This window comes from Rhipicephalus microplus, chromosome 2 (genome assembly GCF_043290135.1).
Source record: "Rhipicephalus microplus isolate Deutch F79 chromosome 2, USDA_Rmic, whole genome shotgun sequence".
Taxonomy (NCBI): Eukaryota; Metazoa; Arthropoda; class Arachnida; order Ixodida; family Ixodidae; genus Rhipicephalus; species Rhipicephalus microplus.
In genome coordinates, this window is record NC_134701.1 from 25,711,406 (window position 1) to 25,737,420 (window position 26,015).

Consider the following 26,015-nt stretch of genomic DNA (forward strand, 5'->3'; position numbering starts at 1 on the left):
GGAATTCTGCATGTTTATTATGGCTCCAATAACTAGCAGGAAATCCATTCCGATTATTACGTCTCTCGAGCTTTCTGGCAGAACTAGGAAATCAGCGACTCGTGTAGCACCCTGAATGCCGAACCTGGCGGTGCATCTTCCCAGAGGTATTATCAGATGGCCCCCAACCGTGCGTATTTCGGGTCCACTCCATGGCGTCAAAAGTTTCTTGGATTCTTTCGCGATTGCATAGCTTACGACTGAATAATCGGCACCCGGCCGTATCAAACAATACATTAAATTCTCACCCGTCCACTCTAACACGTAGGTTTAAAGAATTTTTTTTACTTATCTTCGTCGTGGTTGTCTGCTCATCGCTGCTTCGGTGGGGCATCGACGGAGGGTCTTTTCTCTATCGGACAGCAGCAGCCTTGCTTCCCCAGGGTGCTGGCCTCAGTTTTCCTTACGCGGGCTCGTTGACCGACGGTTTCGTGAATTCGGTGGTGAACTTGAACATCGCGGACTTGGCGATCAATAACAATTTGGTGCTGGTGACCTTCGCTGGTGCTGGAAGCTAGTGGGTGCAGATCCCTGCCTTGAAATGTACTCCTCTACTTTTATAGGCCTTTCACCATTACGCGGGCATGGAGCATACACAAAAACCCACGAGGACCGAGTCTTCGGTATGAACAGTGTTGGTAAAGATGTCCAGCTTCTCTACAGTTGATCTATATGTGGGGTTTAACGTCCCAAAACCACCTTATGATTATGAGAGACGCCGTAGTGGAGGGCTCTGGAAATTTCGACCACCTGGTGTTCTTTAACGTGCACCGAAATCTGAGCACACGGGCCTACAACATTTCCGCCTCCATTGGAAATGCAGCCGCCGCAGCCGGGATTTGAACCCGCGACCTGCGGGTTAGCAGCCAAGTACCTTAGCCACTAGACCACCGCGGCGGGGCAGCTTCTCCACAGCTAAAACAGAGTGGTGTCCTGTGAGGTGTGCGCCACACATCGCTTTTTAGTGGTCTCTGCTCTCCAAGGAAAGGTGAGGTGGGCGAAGCTGACTGGCGTGCACCGGGAGTCACGAACGAGGCATTGTGCACGGCAGGTTGACGTAAAGCGTCTGCTTACGTTGGTTCTTGGAATTCCTGCAGTGGTTGTTAAAATCGAAGAGGTTGCACTTCTGGTTTCGGCTGAAGAATGGCGTGCCGAACTTCATCACAGATGACGCATGTGAGGGATGAAACTGTCTGCATGACTTGATGTTGCAGAATGTTGTTCCTTGCGACCCTTTCAAAGTGCTCCAGCCAGTCTTCCACATCTTTGTGCGCATCACCGTGGAAGGGTTCAGGTAAGCACGGGGGAGACACGATGAAGTCAGATGCTGAAGCTGGATTGGTCAATTCTCTGACATTGGCGGTTACCGCTGCGCATGTCGCTGGAGCAATGAGAAGTGGTTCGAATTCAGGTGGCTCACGTTGGAGGCGGCGGCTTGAACGCTGGTGTACTGGAGTAAGTTCACCAGGCTCCAATCGCTGAGCATCAGGGCTTCTTTCTCTTGCGCCAAGGGGACTTCCAATCATACCCAGCAACTCCACCCGAATGTCACGTAATACAAGAGGTGGAACACACACACAATGATTTATTGAGAGTGAACTTGTGCCCAGAAAAGTAGCTATGACACAAAGAAGAGTCGGCTAAAAGCATTCCGCCTACGTGTCCTTTTCTTAACAACGACTAGGTCTGTCCTTTCGGCTTGTGCTCGTGCACACGAGGCATGCGCTGCCCTGCCCAAGATGCGTGAGCACGCGCGTGGCACCGTAGACGCCCACATAGCGTCTAGCTGGTTGCGAGGCCTCGTGGGCGACCACATAGCGTTCCATTGGTTCTATTAGTAAAACGCTTCAAAGAAGCATTCTTTGTGGCAACATTTCGCCCAATCTCGGATAATGCTACATCTGCTGCCATTTAAAGCATAAAAAAGCCTAGAGGCCAATAGAAATTATCTGAATGCCTGGGCATACGGGAATGCCCGGGGACAGTCCGGCGGCACACGCCGCAGCTGCTTCCGCAGTTGGGTCGACCAATCTTTCTCTGCCCTCACCCCTAGGGTAAACTCTTATAAGCTTTTAAGTCAAATGGCTCTCTCGGTAGCCACAATGCACAACGTGGGCATTTCCCTTCGTCTTGCTAGTAAAAAGCGCATCGCGTGCGGTACCCCAGGTCTACGCAAATCTTGCATACACATCATACGTTCTAGCTAAATGGCGATCACCGGGCATTGCGACAGTGACATGCAGTTGTGTGAGCATCGCTTCCACCACAGACCACAGTACTGACCACGAACCGACAAAGTACTAGTGATGGTGAATACAATAATTGCTAAACCTACGACGCCGTGAAAAAGTAGTGTAGGTTTCAAGTCCCGCTTTTCTCCACAGAAGTCATGATGCGCCCAGCCTTTCTCTTTTTCTGAATAAATTACTTTCAATCTATCTCTGCGTTGCCATGGTCATGCACGCATCCATCGTTGAAAGCTTTCTGCTTAACTGATCTCATTCAATATTTTTGTAATTTTACTGGTGGACGAACATGTGCTTACTTGGTAAGCGTAAATGTATACCGCAAAGGGCTGTCAGCCACTAAGCTTTCCTGACTAAACTTATCGACTGTCCCACTCTTCATGGCGAACACAATGAGACAAAACTGTGTATGCGCATACGTGCCCACAAAGGCACCGAGGTCATCACTCATATAAGCAGGGTTCCTGCAATCTTTCTTTCTCCCTTTTTTGTAACCGCATGCAATAAAGCACTGCTCTGGGTACTTGCGTACGCGTCGCCGACAGCCTATCCCAAACATCACGGGGACGGTGCTGCCAGCCCCATCTCACAATAACTACTGTACTCGTAAAAGGAGCAGACATCAAGAGACTGTCACCGTAAAGCCTTTTTACGTCATTGTTTGGTAACATAACAGGAACTTTAAGCACTTCAGTCTATAAACCATTCGTGGGGATTTGCGGCCAAATTCTCGTCGCTGATCAAGCCTATTTTGTTACCTTTCAGATATTTGCCACGACAATATAGTTGCTGGTTCTAACGCTAGAAAGCGAAGACATTCGGAAGCCTACCTTCTTCGCGATCTTAGCATCTGCGATGGACCGAAGCGTGACCGCACGCGAGCTTTATTGCCCGCTACGTGGGCCTCGTGGCTACTACCTTGCACCCTTCCAAGTGCAAGCGCTGTTACAGCTTAGCGCCGCGCCTTCCAATCGCCTATGAGAAGACGTGTCGTCAACATTCGAGTGAGATTTGCGGCCAAACGCTCGTCGCTGACTAAGCCTGTTTTGTTGCCTTTTAGTTGAGTGCTCCCTGCCTTGAAACTCGTCTAGATTTTTTTGCCGGCTGGAAATCCCCAGTATGTCTGTTTGTGATAGGTATAGACATATGCGCACATCGCGTTCGCGTTGGTTGCTTCGCCTGTAACCGCAGAGTAAAGCGAACGAGTATCGTGGTGTGGTTTCGTCCGGCTACCGTCCTTGCGAAGTTTTCTTGGCAAGGCGGCTATCTCTTGGGTTGTTTTGTGTGGCGCCCCTGCTGCTTGATGCGGGAGACGTCGAATGAAAACCTGGCCCTGACAAAGTGGAACAAGGATATGGTTGCGTCGAACAAAGTTTCAAAAAGACATGTTACGAAAGGTAAAATACGTCGAAACGTACATAACCGAAATAAACAGACGTATTTTAAACTAGAAAGATCCTCTGGATCCTTCCGAAGATCCTTCCAAAGTGTCAAGTCCCCGCGAAGTGACGGAAGCATCAACACTGTAATACGCACTTGTCTATTTTTGTGTCAAACTTCCGCAGTATCTTTGAAAAGCGAGATAACCTGTGTTAGTATGTCGAACCATGTTCGGCAGACATAGTTCTGAGTCTTGAAACATGGTTTTCACATGACATATTTGATCACGTCTTTGACTAGTGAATTTTCATTGCTTAGAAAAGATAGGGTTGAATCAAGAGGGAGTGGTGTGTTGTCACTGTAAAAGCTGGATTAGAAGCTCGCGTTATAGAGACTAATTCTTGCATAAAAAATTTGTGGATTGTACTCTGTCTGCCCAATCAAAATACCTGTGTCATTAGGGTACGCTATCGCTTACCTAAGTCATTTCGCGTATTTCCGGTTGCCTAAACGCGTCTTCAAAGTTTGTTCAAAATATCTAACTAACGGCGCCGACATCTCTTGCTGGCGATTTTAATTGTCTCGAATATTGAGTGGCAATCACGCAGCCCCCTGAATAGCAAAAGAAAAAGGGAATGTAAACTTTTTCTTGGCGTAATCGCGTCGTTTGAGTTGCCCCGAGTGGCTTCTCTTCCCACTTGGGTCGATTCAATTTTATACCTTTTATTGACAGCGTAACCGAATAATGTTTTGTTATACATTCTGGATGGTGTCAGCGACCAAAATATATTGCATTGTGAAGTCATATGCACTGTGCAAAAGCTTGCGAACAGAAAGAAAGAAACATTTGTTTATACCCGAGCGAGTGTAGACGGGCTTATCATTGACTTTTCTGTCTTTTCTATCCACTATTTACAATCATTTCATCAAAAGAGTGGCTACTTGGACTATTTGATCTTGCATTTTTCAAAAGAAATATACTTTCCTAGTGTGCCCGGACCGTTTCAATGCTGTGTTTTATATCTCTGCTATATCTTCCTTCTGAAACGTTCTCTGCGCACCAAAAAAGCATACTTTTTTTTCAGAAATCATATAATTAACGCAACGAAATTATAAACTTGACACTATTTTGTGAGAAAATGATCGCACTTTAAGAAAAAGCACATTCCTAGAGTCAAGTTATTAACCAGTACACAAGTAGCTTGCTTTACAAAGCATGTAAATTGCACTATAAACAAAAAAATCATTCATATAAAAAAAATAAACCATAGGCATCTGAAGAAATTGAAGAATACATTTTGAGCACGCGCACTTACGCAAGACCGAGATAACAACAGGCAGTCACACGAAAAAGGTTTGGAAAGTACTTAACACTAATAGCGCACCCACTTCGACCGTTTCACTATCCAAGGGTGGTAGCATTCTTTCTCCGGCACGTGTCTCTGTAGAATTCAATGAGGTTTTTTTGTCTGTTTTCACGAATGAGACCCTTGTTCTAAGTAATGTTCAGATGCCTCTTCTGCATTCAAGCATGCGCGACAATATCACCCCAGAAGGGATGCAGTCGTGCGTCGATCGTCTTCCAACTAACTCGGCTACTGTTCCTGATGGGATCTGCACTAGGCTTCACAAAATGTTAGAATCTGCATTATGTAACAATTTAGCCACACTTTTTCAGCAATATATTGGCACAGGATACGTCCCAGATTATTCAAAGCAAGCTCGCGGAACTCCCATATTTAAATCTCTTGACCCGTCTGAGCCATCAAATCACACACCAATTTCCTTAACTTGCGCGTGTTGCAAACTCCTAGTACGTGTAATTTCATCCGCTGTGATGGAGTTTCTTACGGAACATAATTTATTCATCATCAACCAACGCGGATTTTTTTATGGTCGTTCTTGCGAAACGCAACTGTTTGCATTATTTAACAACATGCATCACTCAGCTCATTGCATTCATCCAACTGATGCTATATTTGTTGGATTCGCGAAGGCCATTTACAAGCATACTGAAGCTTTAGCGCACACACACGAGGAAAAATATGATGGAGACACATGGACCTGCGCTGTTAACAACAGATTTTTTTCAACAAGGAAACATAATATACACTCTTTTCAAAACCTCACGATCACTCTGCATGGGAAAAAACGACATTATGCAAAAAATATAACACCAATAGATTCTTTAACAGATGCCGTGTAATATCACATGTTATTCAGCAGTAAAATTTCTTGCTCATTCATTGATACGGAAATAACTAACAGGCGTGTATTTAGATCTAGAGATACGCCACTCTTCTATGATTCGTTTTGTCTAATTATGGTTAACATACAGAACTTAAGTTTGAATAAACAAAGGCTTACATGAACAACAACAAAAAAAAAACAAATCGCACAATGCGTTGCTATATGTGTTTTCGGCCTTCCCTTTAAACTATTCAAGTGTTCTTTCATTCTTACATACAAGCATCGGCCAGCCCGACCAACATAACAGTGCCCACAATTAAAGGGAGTCTTACACACTACATTTCTTTTGCACTCGTCCACATAATGATCTGCACGCTTCTGTCTCTATCGTATTTGTCTTCGTTTGTGTGCGCTAGAGCTTCAGTATGCAACAAAACCAACTATACCGCCTTTCCTTGTTATCTTTGACATCATCCATCGATTGCGGCTTGTTCCTAAACTTACAGATCTCAATAAATACAAAAATTCTTAAGTAGATTACAAACTTCTTAGCTAACCGGCGCAAATTCGTCTTTGTTAATGATAATTCGTCTCCGTCTATGCACGTCAAGTTTGGCGTTCCGCAGGGTTCTGTGCTTGGGTCCATTTTTTTTTTGTTTATATTAACAATATCAGCATTGATATGCATTCTACAGTAAAATTATTTGGAGATAATTGCGTGATTTACAGACAAAGTAGTTTACCCTCATTGTTACATTCACTCTGACCTAGCAAATTTCAATACATTATGTAATGACTCGCAAATACAAATTAATTGAAATAAAAGAAAGGCTATCAGGTTCGAAACAATAGTAAACATGGCGTCATACGACTACAAGTTGAACAACATACCCATGGTTTGTATCCACAATAAGCTACCTTAATGTTCATCTATCATCAGACAAAATTCGCATTCCGTGAACTCCGATCCAAACATTCTTCTTATAAAAGGCTTACGCATAGAATACGCCTTCTTAACGTAGAATCGGCATAAGGCTCACCCAATACAGAAGCTGGAGCCTGTCCAAAATAAGGCTGCTCGTTTTACCTAAAAAAACTACTTACGCACATCGAGCATAACTCACATCAAATCTTCACTCAACTTAGCTCCGTTAGAAAAGCGCAGAATGCTGACACTGTTGTCCTTCTTCCATAAGCTTCACTGCACTCAGTCATCTCGCGGTAATTTCAATATCAGGCCAGCTCGACATATATCTTCACGCCTGGATCACCAGCATAAAATTCAACTCATTTTAACTCACACTATTTCATTCATGGAACGTCCTCCTTACTGACATTGCACACATTGTCAATCATGAATCATTTGTAAATCACGTAAAGCCATTCATCAAACTCTAAGCTAATCGTTGTCAAGACTTGTGCTCTCCCTCTGAAGAAAATGTTATATATTGTTTAATGTTTGAATTGTGGCAGCTTTTCTTGTTATAATTGCTTTTCTTGAGCCATTCTTTAACCTTCAAATGTTTTTGTTTTACTTGTTCTTTTCATGTATTTTTTATTACATTGTTTAGTGTTTTATATGATATTTTTCTATAATTGTTACCCACCCCCTATGTATTGCCTTCTGGGCTTTCAGGGTATCTGAATAATCAAATAAATAAAAAAACGATAATGTGCACTCCATACAGCAAATGTTTTGGTAAGTTAATCAAGCAAAAGTTGCAATGGAGTTGTCTGAGCAAATTATTAGGATACCACTTTCCTTACTGCAAAGAACTATGCTAGACCTTGGAGGGCTAACATAACGAAATACGTTACCGTGGTTCTAGGGCCCGGCTTCCTATTTCGTCAGAAATTTGATTGCTGCTCATGGCAAGGAAACACCAACGTCCCTCAGAAGTCACGTGCTGATGGTCTGCACCCCACTTGTTTTGAACGAATGACGTTTAAGAACGCTGCAGTACGGAAGTGCATCAGCGCAGAGGCGTTTCTCTATGTATTAGATTGTGGGGTTCCTTTAAAAATGAGACGAGTTCACCGTGCAGCATGTACGCAGCCATAAAAGATGGAATCAGTTGTTTGGTAATGGTATCTATGACAGGACAAAGCGCACTAACTCTAAAACAATTATTACCATTTTGCCAAATCGACATTCGTGAATATACCGAGGAAGCGCAAAGTACAATTCGCTTCATGTTGTTGGCTTTATTGAGGAGAGCTAATTAAAAAGTATATATTGCGTTACGTAAACAAACTGTATAAAAATTCACTGTTATTGCTTATTACAGAATGTGGTCTGCTATTTCACTACAGTATATTTGGTTTTTAAGGTTATCGTAAAGTTTTATTGCTTTTACAAATCACCGAGTTATTAGAAATATGTCACAAAAGTGTGAATAGCAGTGGTGCCCTGCGACGTTCCTGTAGTGATAATAGGGCTGAGACGACGCACACCTTCACTGTGAGAAAAGTCAACAGGCAGCACCTTATTGAACATGCTGCTAACTAACGCTTCACGCCAGCAGGTAATTATAACATTCAAATAATACAGTAGAATTATAAGTATACCAGCATAATTATAAAAAAGTAATTATAACAAGTCATTGAAGTTCTGTGTTGTCGACGTGTACACAATACGTAAGAAACAAAATATGGCTACCAGCTTTAGCTTTTTGCCACTGTACTGAGGAGGCACTGCTGTACTGAGGACTCAAAAATAGTGGGGGACTGCACAACGTACGCCAAGATTGACACGGATCCTGCCTAGAGAGTCAAAAGAGGCTGGCAATAGCCACTCTCGGGTATTTTTCAGACGTTTCCTGCATCATCAAAAAGGCATACTACAATCTACCATGCAATGGTCCTGCTTCAGCGATCTACAATTTGCATAAGATTTTCGAAGGTCTATCATGCCTATTGCCTTCCCGCCCTTTGCAGATTACGCTAGGTAACCTTTATACAGCCTTTCAAAGTATCTAGACGACGTCCTAGCTCCAATGGCCGGTATGACTGGAACTAACCTGAAGAACAACACTGACCTCAGAAGCAAAATGAAGAGTATTGCTTTGGACACTGACAATGCACTGATTTCTCTTGATGTCTGGTCCCTTTTCAAAAGTGTTCCGCTGACGTTGCTGAAGACACTTCCAGATGGTTGCTTCGCAAGAACTTGATTGACACTGGCGAATCGTACTCCATTCGACATGTCTGAGCTCTGCACCTCTTTAGGGTTTGCCTGCTTAACACTGCTTCTCGCACAACGTCGAATTCTATAGGCAAGTTTTACAGCGAAAGCTGTTGTGAGATCACAACACGTGTCATGCGCAGCACTGTGGCTGTCTGGTGCCGCCGCCGCAGTTAGAAAGGAAGCGTTGTAACTATATTAGGAATTTCGATAAGAAAGCTTTCCTGAAGGGACAACTGTGTTCTAAGCTACCACTACAATGCAGTGAATGTGAGGGCGGCGCACGATAATTTGGTGATACAGTAGTGAAAGCTAGATTCAGGGAGAAGGTAGCGCAACAAATCAAGGAGGCTTCTTTTATGGGTGGTAACAGCACAAGAACTCACGGGACGAAAAAAACTCCCGTGAATTTTTGCACTGTTACCACCCATAATGTATCATCAACTAGCCCAACGATGTCTTGCTTCAGGCGTATTCTATCAACAAAGCTAATGATTCATTTGACACGAAACGTCGGTTGTGTTACTTGCCGCTGAGGTATCTTTTCTGGAAGTGCATCATTAATACAGTCTGTCTGCTATTCTAATCATTTTTTTGAAGTACAGGTAGTCGTAAGCGCTTATGTATGCCTGTTTTTTCGAATAAAGTTTCAGTGGTTAGTGTGCGTCGTGTCCACGTATCTTCCTTTTGTACTGCAATTTTTCGCGAAACTCAGTGAACATGAATTACCCACCATTCTGTGCTTCTTACTGAATTGAAGTCGCTGGTAGTAGTCTGCAATATTATTTTGAGAGGCCATTGAGAGATTTTTGGTCGTGCAGTAGGAGTGCACAGAAAACTGCACCTGTTGAAATGGCATGTGCATGCCTCTAAAGAAGAGCCAGATTTTGGCTGCACATTGACGTAAATGTAATGCGGAGCGAAAGTTGCACCATTTTTTTGTCAGCTAGCCCGAAGGTATCTAAGACACATAGTTCGCAAAAATTTCTTTTTATCTCACCTGCGAGTAGCACGCAGTTTTTCAAACACCTCGTCAATAGACAGACATCTATAATTTTTACCTAAAACGTGTGTCTATTACTTCACGCATTGAGTCATCCTAGTGAATAATTCGTTGTCCTTCGTATCGGCAGTAATTACTATTGCTGAAGCGGTTTTGTATGCGTCCCAATCTGTAAAGGACGCTATGAATATTTTCGGTGACATCAGTGCACCAACCAACCTTCGTGGTGATCAGTCACGTGTTTTCAAGTCCGTGCGGTAGCCATTGTTACGGGCTACATACAATGGTCACGTCAGTGATGTGGTCGTACAGCCTCGCATGTTAGCGTGCAACGGGCTCCATTTTCTTATCGATATGGGCCATGATACCAGTATTTGCACTTGTATCATGGGAGGCATCACCACAGCCTCTACATAGTGGGCCATCCACACACAAAAGGTTTGTTGGGTTCAAAATTTGTCAGAAACTCTGCCACTTTTATGGTCAGCTTGACCTTTCAAACCGCTGTCTTATGTGCCTGTTGCCTCACTCACGGATCTCTTTGTTAGCATAATCTGCAATGGAGCTAGTTGAAAGTTGAAAGTTTCCCATTAGCAGTTGTCAACTTAAGAAATATTTTGGTTTGCTTACCACCTCGGGGACCCGAGTTTGGCCTTCGCCCACGGATGGGTACAGCTCTCTGATGCTCACTAAGGAAATATATCTTGCGCTTAGGACTCACCTAAACTCAAAATATTAGTCGGCAAAGTTTCAAAATAATTCACACTAACTCAAAGAATTTATTCTGCTTTGGTAGCTCACTCAGACCCACTGCAATTTTAAAAGTATATGTATATTTTAGTCGGGCTATGTCAGACATCCGGCGTTGGCTGTGGTGTCAGCAGCGTTGCTGCGGCGTCAGACATCCTCACCACTAGCAACAACAGCATGTGATGCTAAAGAGTGTAAAAGAGGGGTAGTGCAGTGCTTCACCGCTTCTTCTCTTACCGTTCGCTCAGTGGAGTTACGTACTACGCCGAAAATGTCCATTCAGAGACATTGAAACTCCCTATTTCGGACATTTTTCCCTGCAAATGTTCACAAAGTCCCCAGCATACTTCCCTGCACAACAGCACTAATTTCCGCCCTATCCACGAACGCACATACTATATTTGCACGTTTTTGACGTACTGGTGGCTATTGAAATCGTGATTGGCCTCTCCACTGTCGCACAACAATAGCATGACTTCATTATTTCATACACTATGAGTACACTGCACATTGGGCTTCAAATATAACACCAATAGTGAACCAGAAAACGCTCCACGTAAATATAAAAAACTAATTTCAAGGGGTGTGCTTGCACAACGCATGCCTCAGAACCGATTACAGAAGATGAAGGCGCACTGTTACCGCCAATCGTCGGTCGTCATAGGAGAATTTAATCATTTTTAAAATTCCCTACAATATCACGAAGATTCACTTTTTTCCTTTGGCTCAATATTAGAGGCGATAATTCTCCGAAAGAGGAAAAAATTACCTGCATGGAACATCTTTGCGTTTCGCACTCTCTCCTCCTTGCACCCCCCTTTCCCATCCACTCGCGCCCCACTTTCAACTGTTCGCTGGCTGGGCGCCTCTCTAGAACATCCGAAAATGTGTGCTCGAAACACCATTTTAAAACGTTGATGCCGAGCCGAGAGAGAGAGAGAGAGAAACGTCTTTATTCACAAAAGCATGGAAAAGGGGGGCGTGGGAGGAACCCGTAGTCATGATCTCGCGGACGACTCCAGCGATGAGTCGGGCCCGCTGTATCAGAGCTCGGAGGACCTCGGGAGGCCCATTGCGGAGAGCATCATCCCACCTTTATCCGAGCTCGGAAGACCTCGGGATGTCTATCGCGGAGAGCATCATCCCACAGGTCTTCGTTTCGTAAATGTTGGAGAAAAGCAGGTAACGGCGAAATATGTTCGCACTGCACTCAATCGAGACATAGAAGGTCATCGATGACTTTCCACAACCGAGGCAACGATCTGCATAGCACTGCGGGTAGAATTTATAGAGTGATACTAAATTGGGAAATGTTCGTCTGTAGCTGGCGTAACACTACTGCCTCCTCTCGCGAGAAAGATGGCGGTGGGGCACTCTGAGTGCGATGAACGTTTCTGTAGTGACGAAGAATGTCGTTTTAAGGGAGGGGAGAATCCCACCACTCTGAAATGGTCTCCTCTCCTTGCCAAACCACCCGGAGGAAAATTTCGCGGGTAACAGCGTGTGCGTGTTCATTGGCCAGCACAGAGGCAAGACCAGGAGTCCAGAGTAAATGGACGCGAATAGTACTCTTTGACTCAGCGGAATTCGATTCAGCATTTAGTGGGTCGCTCTTCGGATGCCATGTTTTGATAGGAAAGGTCGACATGCCTGTTGCGAGTCTGTCAATATGTAGACCTCACTGTGAACAAGGATAGCGTATCGTATCGCTACAGCGATTCCAAGAATTTCGCCGTGAGTGCTATGTGCCCCACGCATTGCAGCCGAGCCCTGCAGGGAATCGGTGCCATCTAACACTACCAAGGTGTAACCTTCGCGAGTTTGAGCTGTGTCCGTGTAAAAACTCCCAAGCATTTCCCCGAGGGTGAACATGGTTAAGTGCGAATGCACGGGGTGATGCTATGAGGGGTATTTATTAATTCGCACTATTATATTTATTAATCACACAATGGTGCCTTTATGGTGTAATGGTTCCTGGGAATCGCAATTTGATCACACGGGGGAGTTTACGTTAACTCACTGGCGAATGCCAACAGATTTTAAATTTACTCTCCCTCATAGCATCACCCCGTGCATTCGCACTTAACCATGTTCACCCTCTGGGAAATGCTCGGGAGTTTTATCACTGATGATGATGATTAAAGTGTAATTAATGAATTTAGGTGTTGTTTGTCATGAAGCATTTGTACACAGATACATTATATACGAAGTATTATTTATTAACACTCCACGATTTTCGTACGATGCATTAAATGCACACATCGCGAGCGCGTCACACACACACAAACTACACTACAGAATAGCACCTATTCGTGTTATCGTTGTAGCTCACGGTTAGTACCAGCGCTTTGTGATCCGAGAAATGTACGGTGAGTGGATCCGGCAAGACGGAGCGGACCGTACAGTTCCTACTGAACGCCAAGTCTATAAAGCCACCGTTGATCGTGGTCGGAAACTCGAGAGACAGACACGTCATCGAGTAATTGTTCAGCATGTGGTCAACCAACCAGCCATTGTCCTTTCTAACGTCCATGTTAAAGTCACCCACCACCACAATCGGAACCAAGGGACGCGCGCGCACAGACTCATTCTCCATCGCCGCATCCATCTGCTCCAAGACGTCATCTCTCGAGAGGTTCGGGGCCAGGTAGACGGTCACAACCAAGACGGCATCGCCGGAGTAGGCACTGGTGTAGACGGAGGCGTACGGCGAGTCGTCTCTGAGCGATGAAGTACACACGGCATGCGAGAGGACGTTGGCGTAGACGTGTCCAACTAAGCACACGCCGCAGTACTCGCCCCGGCTTCCACTCCGGGCGAAGGAGCACGGGTCGTCAGTGGGACACGTTCGCGGCGATGCATCAGGAGCGAGGTCGGCACGCTGTAAGACCAGGAGTTGGGTCCGGTCCTGCTGTCGCCTGAGCTCTTAATTGAAGGGCCGGTAGCGCTTTAGGAAGACGTCCACTCCACCAGCCCTTCTCTCGGCGAGGGCCCGGGTCACACGATCGTAGCCACTCAGGGAGACATCGGCAGCGCAGTCACCAGAGGAGCGGTTCCAAGTCTCCGTGAGGCAGAGGAGATCAACTCTGGAAAGTGCGGGGTCTTTGGCAACGTCCAGTGCATGCGCCGAGAGAGAGCGGACGTTTAGGAGCGCGAGCGTGAACTTCTACAGCCACCCTCGCACACCCTGCGGAAATGCTGGTCCCTCAGAGCGGAGAGGTAGCGCTGCGTGACGGTGACGAGACGGTGATTCTCGAGCCTCCGAAACTCATCGAGCATGGGTTTGTCGGGGTTGTCTTGCTTGTGGTAAAAGGTGTGGTCTCCCTCAGCGTTGGTGAGGTATAGTCCGTAGAGGATGGTACACCGAGAGAGTGCAACGTAGACGAGCTTCTGCGGGTGCGTCTTGGAGTAGTCGTACACGACCGAGGGGTAGGTTCCCCCTTGAGATTTGTGCACGGTGATGGCGCTGGCCTGGACAAAGGAGAACTGCGTCCGTTTACAAGCTATGCCGGTCTTTAGATCTACCATGACGGTGGCCGACTGCATCTCGATGGGTATCCAGTTCTCGCTGGTCACGTCGTAGCCGTTGGAACAGGCCTCGTGAACGGCCCGAGCGGCGCGCGCAGGCGTGAGCTTTCCGGTACCGGGCACATCGAACTCGAGCCACAGTCGCCTCACGCGCGTCTCTCATCCTCGTCTCCTTCTCCTTCTTCATCCACTCCATCTCCATCATCGGGCAACGGGCTGGCGAGCTCACACAGGCGCAAGGCTCCAACCGCACCGTTGACCAGACCATCCACGAGATCAATGTTATGAGTCATCATGTAGGGCTTGCCAACTATGGCCATGACTTCCCCGGGCAGATTTGCAAACTCGCTGGGAACCATGCGGGCAACCCTGCGCTTGGCATTTTCGAGCAGATGCGGCGTCTTGCAGCCGAGGTACCGATCACGCGCGCGAAGCACCACGAAGTCGTCCTGCGAACGTGCTACGGTCTCGTTGAAACGCGTGACATCGGCGTTCGAGTAGAAGATGCGCACGTGCGAGGGAGCGCGCTCGGCGGCTTCCTCGACCGTGACGAACCTGGATTCGAGAAGCTTTACTTCTTCGGGCTCGAGCGCGCGGCCGTCCCCAATCTTGGTGAGGACCGCGGAGAAGGTGACGTCGGACTGGCGCACGACTCTTACGAGCGGGAAGTATACGAGATGATGCCAGGTGACAGTGCTGAATCCGAGGAGACCATCAGCACTGTGGGGCCGCTTGAAGATCTCGCTGGCACGCACGGGCGGCAACTGCCGCAGGTCCCCGCAGAAGATGACGTCCAGTCCACCGAATGGTTCGGTGAGTCGCTGCGTGATCTGGCACAGACGGCAATCAACCAGTTTGAGTTGGTCGGCGGACATCATACTGACTTCGTCTATGATGACGCACTTGACTCTTCGGAAGACACACCGGAAGGTGTTCAGGTCACTAGGTCGGAGTCCACCGTGCCCCATGACTCCGAGGCGGGCGTCCTGTCGGTTTCCACGGGCAGCCCGCACGAGTTTGAAGGCACTGTGGATGGTCGTTCCACCTAGAGCAACGGCGGCCTTTCCCGTACTGGCACAGATCACGTACGCGTTGCAGATGGAAGGAACGGATGAGGAGGAGCCGTCTTCCCAGCAACGGCACCGCAGCAGTCCGCACAGCGGTTATACACGTCCATGGCGAGCTTGAGCACGAAGGTCTTGCCACAACCCGCGGGTCGCGTGAAGAAGACCCGCAGCGGAGGCTGCCCCGGCGTGGTCTGACGGTGCAGAATCTCGCGCAGCAACTCGTACTGCTCGGGGTTGGTGTTGCGCATCATCGAGACGTACTCTTTTCGTTCCATGATTCCGCGCCGTTTGCGTGCTGCAGCACATGGCGTACTGACCTCCTTGAGCAGTCGGAGTAGGCGCTCGATAGGCAGCACGTCCGCGTACACACTTGCATCCGCATCTCGTCGTTCGGGGATTTGTACCCGCGCGCACCCGTCATCTTCATTACATTCTTCTTCTTCTTGCATTGTTCTTTCTTCATCCTCCTCTCTCTCTCTCGCCTGAGCCGCAGCATCTCGGCGTAGTGGACCTCCACCATTTCTTGGACCAGTGCATCTTCATCCGCCCGGTTGTATTCTTTTCGTTTTACCTCGATTAACTGCTTGTTGTTCTCGTAGATGAACACATACCTATTACCATCCAACACATCAACCGTTTCGCTTCAGAACGGGACGTATAGAAGAACATTTTCCCGCATATACGACTCCACATCGTTACCGGCGTTGTATCAGCGGTAGCGTATCACAGTCGGCCGTACCCTGAGCACGTAACGGCAATCACCCTTCACCGGCCGGTACTTGCTCGCGAAGTCGGCGAGAAATACGTCGTTGAGGGTAGGCGGCCTGGCCTCGTACTTTTGCACGACGTTCGCTTTCCAGACGTCGGTGGAGCCCAGAGGGAGCGCCTCCAACTCGGCACGCGTTTTGCGTACGCGCACCCGTTCTTCGGGGTAGCACGTGGGGACGTACACCACCTCCCGGCTCTTGTGCGACATGTCCTGTTTGAGCAGAAAACAGGCCGCCTCCTGTGCCGACATTTCAATTCTTTTAAGGATGTCCACATGAAGCTTGCGGATCACGGCTTCGATGTCGTCGTTGGGATTCGTTTTGAGGATCTCGGCAACGATGCGTTTGAGGTTGGACATTCCGCGGTCGGACTTGTTGACATAGTCCACCACGTAGGAAGCGCACGCGTAGTGATCGAGTATTATCTGCATATCCATATTCGAATCCAAGACCCGGCCTATCCACGCGTTGAATGCATTGACAAACTTCTTCGCCGGGGTCCTTCGATGGAGGACGCAGGGTCGCGAAAGGCCGGCGCGCAAGACATCCATATACTCCTTCTCGGAGTGCAGGCCGAAAAAGCGTAGGAACGAGGCGAGATCCTCAAAGTCGCCGGACTTGAGGCCCTTGTGCATTTCATCATACTTCTTCTTAGGGCCTTGAGACGCTGGCGTTCCCGCTTACTCTCCACATCGTCTCCCTCCGGCGCAGGTGGAAACGGCACCACGATCCTCGTTTCATCACTGGGCATGAAGGGCGCCCCGAACCGGCACTTGGTGCGGCCGCGCTTGTAGCACGTGTGGGTGTGCTGATGCGTCTGCGTGCGCGGCCGCCTGAGGAGCGTAGTGTCGAGCGTGAGGAGTTGGGCCACCATCTCGAGGGTCTTGGGCATGGCACCTTCCTCACCGGTGAGCTCCTCGTCGGGCGCCTCTTCGAGCCACAGAATCACGTGCACGTGCGCACTTCCTCTCTGCGGGAACTCCACCCGCTTGAAGTAATCCCGGATCACGTACGGGCGAAACGGCGAGCAGTTTCGGTCGGCGAGCACGTTCATGACGACGTCGAAGATCCTGTTGATGTACATCGCGCAGGCAACGGGGTCTTCGTTCACGAGCTCCACGCGCTCCCAGGCCATCATCTCGGACACGGGCCGAGGCGTGCCGTCGGGCCCAACCCGCAGCCGTTCCAGGGTCTTGAGCAGGCACTCCCAGTGGACCTCGGACGCGGGCATAGTCAGGAATGCGTGCGACTTGCCCAACTGGTGGATCATTTCGAAGAGTTCACTCCTGCGATCCTGCCAGTACTGGACCGTATTTGGAACGCCCCGAATGAATGCGAGGTCGCAGTCCAGCACCTCCTCCAGGAACTTCTCACCGCCACTCTCGAGCTGCTCGCGCGTGATGGAACCAGTGGTCTCGTTGGTGCGAAACATCATGTTGCTTTCCGCAACGTTGTACGGCATCACCTTCGCGGCCATGTACAAGACATGCTCCGGCATTGCTCCATGCTGGTCGGTGCGCCGTATCTCACTGCTGGTCATGGCGAATGGCGTGGAACGCGGACCGATGATCTTGCGAGGCACGCCCATGTATATCGTGAGGAAGCCCAGCTCTTCCGCATACGCATCCATGAAGAGTGCCAGTGGGACGCGGTTCCCACCCGGAGCGAGGTGCAGGCTATGCGACTGATCGATCAGCTTGTGAGTGGCAGCGGCATCGTCCAGTTGACCGCTTCGCTCCCCATCATCTCTCACCAAGAGTGCGCGCGGTCGTTGCTCACCCTCCTCATTAAAGAAGATCGTCTTTGACATGACATTGAGGACAATGGCTAGTTGCACGGGGTCGTCCAAATCTATGTTCTCGGGGACAGTCTCGAAGTCATCAGTGTCGTCTCCCCCCTGGGCACGTTCACCTTCACAAACGGCCGCATCATCGTCATCGAATACACCCAGCCGACTCCAGTCGATGCGCAGGCCGCTAGCGACATACAACGGCACATGCTCCAGGTGCTTCAACCACGCCAAGATGTTACCGCGCTTCACTAGTCCGCGCCTGTACGTAGCCGGACTCACCAGCCTCCGCTTCACGTGCACGTCATCGCAACGTCTTCGGGAACCAGCCGCAGAAGACACTCCACCGCGCTCGGAACGTCGATGGGCACGTTCACGATCTGTCCCTTAATGCCGTACTGACCGTTGCCCCGCGTGAGCCACCTGATGCTCATGAAGGGGAGTCGAGGCGAGATGAGGCGCTCTTCCACCGGGTTCAGATCGGGGAGGTCCGCGGGACGAGGCGGGTACGCGTAGCCGTGGCTCTTGCTCAACAGCGGAACCCGCCCGGCCAGCAGGGACTCTCGGCACGACGCACACACCCGGAACGCACCGAAGGGAGCCAGCCGCGGGTCTTGCGCATCCATGTCGTCGCATTGGTGTTCACCCGACCGTCTTCCGAACTCGTTTCAAAGAACCCGCAACGCGTTCAACTTGTTGGTCTCGTTTCTCACGCCGGAAATGCAGCTCAGGTTGTTATCAAACCACAGCCGGTCACACACGGCGCAGCTGTGACCGAAGCTGCGATCCACAAAGTCGCGTTTGAAAAGCACGTCCGGACGAGCAAAGTCCAGGGCTCGCACCCTCTCTCACGCGGCTCGTTCACTGGCTCAAACAGCTTCGAAAACGTCCACTCGCCGTTGACGATTGGGAGCGGCGTCTTGACGCCGGCCTTCATCGCCCTTTTCCGCCTGACGCTTGCGTTGTCGTTTTGCTTCTTGGGCCGCATTCGCGGCTCGATGCTGACGCTTCATCTCGGCCTAGAGAGCGCACAGTTCACCATCCGCTGCACATTTCGCCCGCTTGTCTTCGGCCTCGCGAGCGCGCAGTTCGGCATCCTCTGCACGCTTCGCCCGCTTGTCCTCGGCCTCGCGAGCGCGCAGTTCGGCATCCGCTGCACGCTTCGCCCGCTTGCACTCGGCCTCGCGAGCACGCAGTTCGGCATCCGCTGCACGCTTCACCGGCTTACGTTCGGTCTCACGAGCCCTTCGCAGCGCCGCCTTGTCTTCCAACGTCGGCGAAACCACCGCGGTACCGTCACCTCCAACGACGGGTGCAGTGCTGGCATTCGGTTGTACTGCATTCGTTGTTGATGGTAGCGTTGCCTCCGGGACATCCATCGCACGACCCGCTCTCGACGGGAGACTGAGAGAGAAGGCGGGCGCGCGAGAGAGGGGTGCGCACTCAGCTGCAGCGAGCGAGGAAAGCGGAGGAGCGAGCGAAGGGAGGGAGACGCGCGCAGCGGCGTTAAAGATATAAGGCGCGTTACTGACACCGATATCAGCGTCGCGTCCGTAACTTATTCGGTAGAGCGTCGCGCTGCGGCCCGCCTAGTCCTCTTTCTTTTAAAGATAGAGAGAAGACTGCGGACCCCGCCGACGGTGGTGGATGGTTTGGGGTCGCTTATAAAGTGTATTCACACTTAAAAGTACGCGATTGAGGAATGTCTTCGAGCCGACGGCTGAGGTATCGTACGCGGGATTTGCACCGGCCCTTGTCATGCAGGGGGTGCATTTCACATGGTGAAAGATGAAGAGTTTGTATATTCCTATCGCAGGCGATAAGGGCATGGGGCGGGTTCCACTCTCAAGTGGTGGAACGGGATATCCGAGGCGTGAGAGGTGATTGCAGCCAGTAGGGGTGAGTAAGTGGCATTGGCGCTGACTGACTCAATCTGCCTCAAGCAGCTCGCTTAGTGTGTTGTATGACCTCTACTTAAGAAGAAGACGTGTGGAAGTGCAGTTCAGAACGCCATGGGCCAGCTTTGTCGCTTCGCTGATCATGGCGTCTATGCGTAGTTGCTGCGATTGGCTCAACCGCTTGAAGGGCAAGTGATATGTTGGCCGGCTGATTATGCAGGCCTCTACCAAGCGTAGCAGGTCTTGTTCTGTAAGCCTAGAGCGCCGATTTGAAACCCACCGGATCATGAACAGTGTTTCGTCAACTTGTCGAGATATAAGGCCAATGGTGTAGTAAGCTTTGCCATCCGCTTGAACACGTAGTCCAAGGATGCGGGCACGAGGGACATATGGTATGGGTATGCCATCCACGTGCATAATAATTGGGGGAGGAGGGCTACTGCTTCGGGAGCGAATCATGATGACCTTTGATTTTTGAGGAGCACGCTGCAAGTTTCTTTTTCAGCGTACTCAACGACAGTATCCACTGCTTTCTACAGTCGGCTCTGAATGGCTCCATCAGAGCCCCGTGTTGACGAGATAGTGACGCCATGCGCATAAATAGCATGGACGACATCGGGGATCTAGTCGAGCAAGCGGAGAAGCCCTGCCTGTGCGCTATAAAATAATGTAGGGGAAAGAACGAAGCCCTGTGGTGTCTCACGTCTTGTAAGGTGGATCGTACCAGACAGATCCGGTCACAATCCCACAGTGGCCGTACAATCACGAAGAAATGAGCGGATATAGTTATACATTCGAGTTACACAAAGTGACTCGGCTCGGTTGCGAAGGATGAGGTCGTGTTTAACCCCAGGGTAGCATGCTGGGACCACAGCTATTTTTAATCTATATAAATGATATAACATTCTGTGCTAAATATAGTGTTGAAATGCGGCTGTTTGCCAACGATTGCGTTCTGTTTAGTTCAGTGGAATCCACAGATGATCAATTGTTATTGAACCAAGGGTTGATGCAAGCAATACCTGTTATGAGTGCTTGGACATGCATATAAACCCAGAGAAGACTGTATCTATGCGCATTACTAACAAAAAACAACCCCTAATTTACTCGTACAGTATTAAAGGAACTCCCCTTTTACTTGCACGAAGTCATAAATACCTTGGCTTCACAATCACCAACAACTTAGCTTGGTCCTGCCACTCCGAAAAGATTTGCTTTTCTGCCCGCAGAAAATTAGGGCTACTAAAGCACATCCTCAAAAGCTCTCCCCTTAAAAATAAGTTCCTCGCTTTTAACACATTAGTCCGGCCTTGTTAAGAGTACGTGTCTGAAGTCATAGATCCACACACTAAAAAGATATTATTAGTCTTGAGAAAGTCCAAAGATTATATGTTCAGTTTATTTACAATTGCTTCCGCCAGTCTGACTCCCCGACAGAACTAATAGCTAATAACAAGATTCCAACTTAAGCATCCAGAAGGAAACGAGATAGACTTAAATTTCTTTTTCACCCATCTAATAAATACACTATCATAGACCTTTCGCTCGTCCTCACTCCGTTATCTTCACGTCCTACTAGAGGATACCAGTCTTACGAATTCACACCTGTCTTTCCGCGCACTAGCAACTTCAAGTACTCTTTGTTCCCTCACACAATAGCAGAATGGAACGAACTGCCGCACCATATTTTTGAGTCTGCAAATGTACTAAAACCTCTAGAAAATTACTTTGAAGTGCAAGTAATGTAACCCGCGAATATATTGTACACCTGTATGATTTATTTTTTCTGTCGTTGTTGTTGTTGTTGTTGCTTTCTTTGTTTTTTCTTCTTTCTCTACACCTGTACATTTATTAATTGGTCATATCATTACTTGTACTACATACAACTCCTGCTTGGGCCATTTTTATGGCCTGCAGTACTTTATAAAATAAAAAAATATGATCGAAGCCCCCCTTCAAATCTAGAACAATGAGTGCTCTTGTTTGGGCGCGAGAAGGAAGCCCTAGGACTTTCTCGCGTAGCTGTAACAGTACACCTTTGGCCGAGAGATGAGCTCAGTATACGAATTGAGAATGCGCGATGAAAGATTGCTGTTCTAAGAAAGAGTGCAGATGTCGCAAGAGTGCATTCTCTATCAGCTTGCCTGCCAATGCAGGAGGTTGGGGATATGGAATGTAGGTTTTGAACTTGAACTGGTTTGCTCGGCTTGGGAATCAACGAAACATCGGCGTGTAGCCAGACTTGAGGAAGCGTACCTTGGCGCCAGTCCTCATTGAATATACCGGTGAAGTGGGTGATACCCGCATCACTTACGTTGAGGAGTGTGGTGAACCGAATGTGTTCTGCTCCTGGTGCCGTTTTACGGTGTAGATCTTGCAACACTACCCTTGCTTCCTCCACCGTGATATCTGCATCCGACAATTCATTTGTTTCACCTACGTGCGGATAGTCAGGGTAATGCAGTGTTAGGCCTGTCGCAATGAAATATTTTTCGAGCTCACTGAGAAGTCTCGAGGGGACGTTCCAATACTCGTGTATTAGGATGTGTAACTGTTGATGTGTTTATGTTTTCGCGGTGGTGGCATCTGTGAGCGATCGAAGAACCGACCATGTTTTTGCGATGCCTAATGTTCCTGAAAGCTGGTTGCAGAATCCTCGCCAGTTATTTCTGGTGGAGGTCGCTTTATATTCTTGAGATTCCCGCGTAATTTGATCCATTCTTTTTATCAGTTTACGGTTCAGACGCTGGCGTTTGCATCACCTGTCTGTTCTCTTCGCGCGTCTCAAAGATGAAGGAAATGTGGGTCAATTTTTGGTGTTTCGATCGTTTTACATAATGTGCGCGTGGTGGCCTCTATATTTTGAGTAAGAGAGTCAAGCCACCAGTCGTAACTTTGCCCCTCCGGCAGGTCCCCGCGACGTTCCCTAAGTTTGACCCAGTCTGTAATGCGTAAACACATCTCGGTCTTCCGGGCACCTTTAAGTGGTAGAATGTTCACCACAATATAGTGGTCACTGCCAAGGTGCTCCTTTAAACGACTATGCGCTACCACCGGGCCCGCATTGAGTAAAAATGTGAAGTCAGGGCAGGTGTCACGTGATGTAGTATTGCCAAACTGAGTGCGGCTCTCTGCGTCAGTAAAGTACGTGTATCTCATGTTACGAACACCATTCCACAAGCGTGTTCCTTTGGTCTGCGATTGGACTTAACCCCTAACTGTATGTGGAGCGTTAAAATCTCCGCACACACACGAACCTGACCAAAACTCCGTAATTCCGTGAGAAGGCGGTAAAAGCAGTGCCTACGCGAACAGGGGGAACTGTACACATTCAGTGTACAGTTCCCAAACTTTCACTGTTTGAGCTTTGCGTAATTATTTAGATTAATTGGTGAGGAATATCAGTACTGGTGGTATGCACGCAACATGTAACATGTTTCAAAGCTAGGGCTCTCACAAGAGGAGAGGCACCCAAGAGCGTGTTGTAGCTTGATAAAGAAGAAGGACTATTTGCGTCTTGTAAGAAGTTAACATCGGGAGCGTCAGTGGATGCGGCTACGTACTGCGGCAGGGAATTCCGCTCCCTTCCAGTGCCATTGCGACATCATTAGTTGGGGCGTGTCACGCGACACTGTCGTCATCGTGGGAGGAAACGGAAGAGGGTTTGTAAGAGTGTGAGCGCCATGCGCTCGCATTGCGCTCACACTCTCACAATTGCGCTCACACTCTCACACGCTCACAGTGTAAGCGCATGGCGCTCACATTTTGAGCGCTATGCGCTCGCATTGCGTGTGAGCGCCATGCGCTCGGTCGAGTGCAACCTGCATACTGGTGCCCATTTCTGCTATCAGCGCGTTCATTTGCTTTTGCAGGCGTTCGCAACGCTCCTCCATGTCTCGACGTAGGTGTGCTATATCCTGTAGAGGATGAAGGCTTGAGGATTTAGTGATCTGGAGGGACGCGCTGGGCAGTGATTGGTAAGACGGAGCAATACGGGGGGGGGGGGACCTTCTACCTGACCGACCTCCCGAGGAGCCACTTTGGTTGTGTTTAGTTCCGGGGCCCGCTGCTCCTTTTAGAAAGCGTGTACCTCCTTGCCAACAGGTTTACTCGGCAAAGCCTTTTTGTGGGGTCGTTGCGCATATGCGGAAGGAGCATGTGTTTACAATAGACGCCGTGATTATTCGCACGAGAAGGAGCGGGACTTGAGGCGAGTCCGCGGTTGGGAGAGGGTCAGGGATTTGAAGCGGGTCTTTGACTTGCGATGCGATTTGGATCGGGTCTTGGAGCGTGACTCTTCTGCCTTTGTCGGGGTGCATGAATGGTGGGTCTCGGCTGTCTTGCTTGATGCGGTATGGTTACTCGAGAGTTAGAGTTCATGCAGTTCCTTTTAGAGGGCTTTCCGCACCCATGCCTTGTTGAGTGTCTGCCTCTCACTCCGAGAGCAGTTTCCATCCGTCGTAAGGTGAGGTCCGTCACAGGATTTGCAGTGGGGAGTGCACAGATGCGACTGCGTTTGGTTGTCGGTGCCACACGTCGGGCATACGACAACGTCTGGTGTAGCGGAATAGTCATCCCGATGGCCCAGATTAAGGCAAATCTTGCAAATAACTTGTCGGGGGCGACGGGGGTAACGACGCAGTTCGGCCCCGTAGAAACGTACGTAGCGAGGACCTTCAATTCTTCGAAAGTGACCAACTCAATGTTGGTTTGACCCATCACGCGTGCTTCAAGTACTTGGGTTCCTGGAGCCATACGTTCATCTACTAGCTTGGAAGACGACGTAACGGGTGCGATGCCAGGAACAATACTCTTGCAAGAATTGTCAGGAGCCGCAAAGTACGTTGTGATGGGGTGAACACGCTCACCGAGTCTCAGCTCCCACACCATATATAACGCGTCAGCCACATGGAACTGGGCCGTGCTGATGATCGCTAGGTTTCGCAGTGGTCGCAGTGAGAATATGATGTCCTCGCAGTCTTTGGTAGTCAAACTAGCAGGGCTCCAGAGAGTACCAGCGAGTTCAGGGTGGGTCCTCCTATCCAGGTAAAGCCCTCCATGAGGGCGTAGAATCATTTTTTCATCGTGTATAGGATGTAGAGGCAGATGCTGGTTCGCACTCTGTTTTCATAAATTGCCCTGAGATACGACCGGGACGCTCACTTGGTTGAGTTTCTTCATGGGTTTTCATTTTTTGGGCGCGTCGCTTCTTGATGACGGTCTTCCAACAGCCACCTGCATCGTCGTTATCGGTGTGGTCAGCAGGGCGGTTGTCCTCCCTTGTCCTCTCTTCTTTCCCCAGACAAAATGTCATTTTGTTGTCCGGAAGGAGAACTGGTGAAAGCTGGATCAGATGTCAGCCCCACGGTGTGGGTTTCGGGTTTTCTTACTGCCCCACGACGCCTGGCGGCGTTCTTTGTCACCACGATGACCCTTGCTCATTGGAAGACGGTGTTACGATGGTTGAGTGCTCTATTGACACAAAGTCGTAAGTTGTCTTCGAGCCCTTCACACTGATTTCTGCTTTGGGCCTGTAGTATGAGACGCCAAAAGCACGCCACAGTAGCAGCAGCCTTATAGGAGCCGCCTCAGAGCGTCGGAGTCACACGCATGGATGCATGAAAGATGAACTCACTGCGACTGGCTTGGCTGCGGTGAAGTCACGGCCTCTTGCTGAGTTGAAAGATACCACCAGTTAGTGGAAAAGTCTCGCAGTTGAAAAAAATCCATGATGCAGACGAAGATACGGGGAGCGTTGCACGAGACGCTGAGGCGCGTCTCCCGCAAACACAGGGGCTCCGAACAGCACATCCGCTCTACACGAACGCTCGAAACTAGAGCCGAAAACGCTGTTTGTTTTGTTCACTGTGCACTCTTTAACTGTGCACTCTAGCTACTAGAGCTGGAAACGCATACCACGTTTCTCGTGACAGAAAACGTCACGTGTCGTAAACGGTGCAATTGGCGGCACGGTGTAATAAAAAAAATGGCAGCATATCTACGGAGTGAATGATGGGGAGTGGGGCGAAGCATTCGTCCGTCCATTCGTTCTTGCTTCCGTTCGTTCCTGCGTACGTCTGTGTAACCGTCCATGCGTCCATCCCCCCGTCCGTGCGTGCGTCTGTTCGTGCGTCCGTCCCTGCGTTCGTCCGTGCATCCGCGCCTGCATCCGTT

General features: G+C 49.1%; 2 protein-coding genes across 5 annotated transcripts in view; both read right to left on the reverse strand.

Annotated features, from left to right (window-relative positions):
- Mip (Myoinhibiting peptide precursor) overlaps positions 1-26,015 on the reverse strand; it is a 733,569-nt gene that overhangs the window by 675,913 nt on the left and 31,641 nt on the right. The window lies entirely within an intron of this gene.
- LOC142784522 (ATP-dependent DNA helicase PIF1-like) lies at positions 14,467-15,288 on the reverse strand. The gene has a single exon (XM_075882941.1). It carries the CDS (start codon positions 15,286-15,288, stop codon positions 14,467-14,469), a length of 822 nt encoding a protein of 273 aa, XP_075739056.1.

Bases quoted from the DNA above. Each gene is read 5' to 3' on its own strand.
- LOC142784522 (XM_075882941.1), bottom strand. From the start codon at position 15,288: ATGGGGCACGGTGGACTCCGACCTAGTGACCTGAACACCTTCCGGTGT.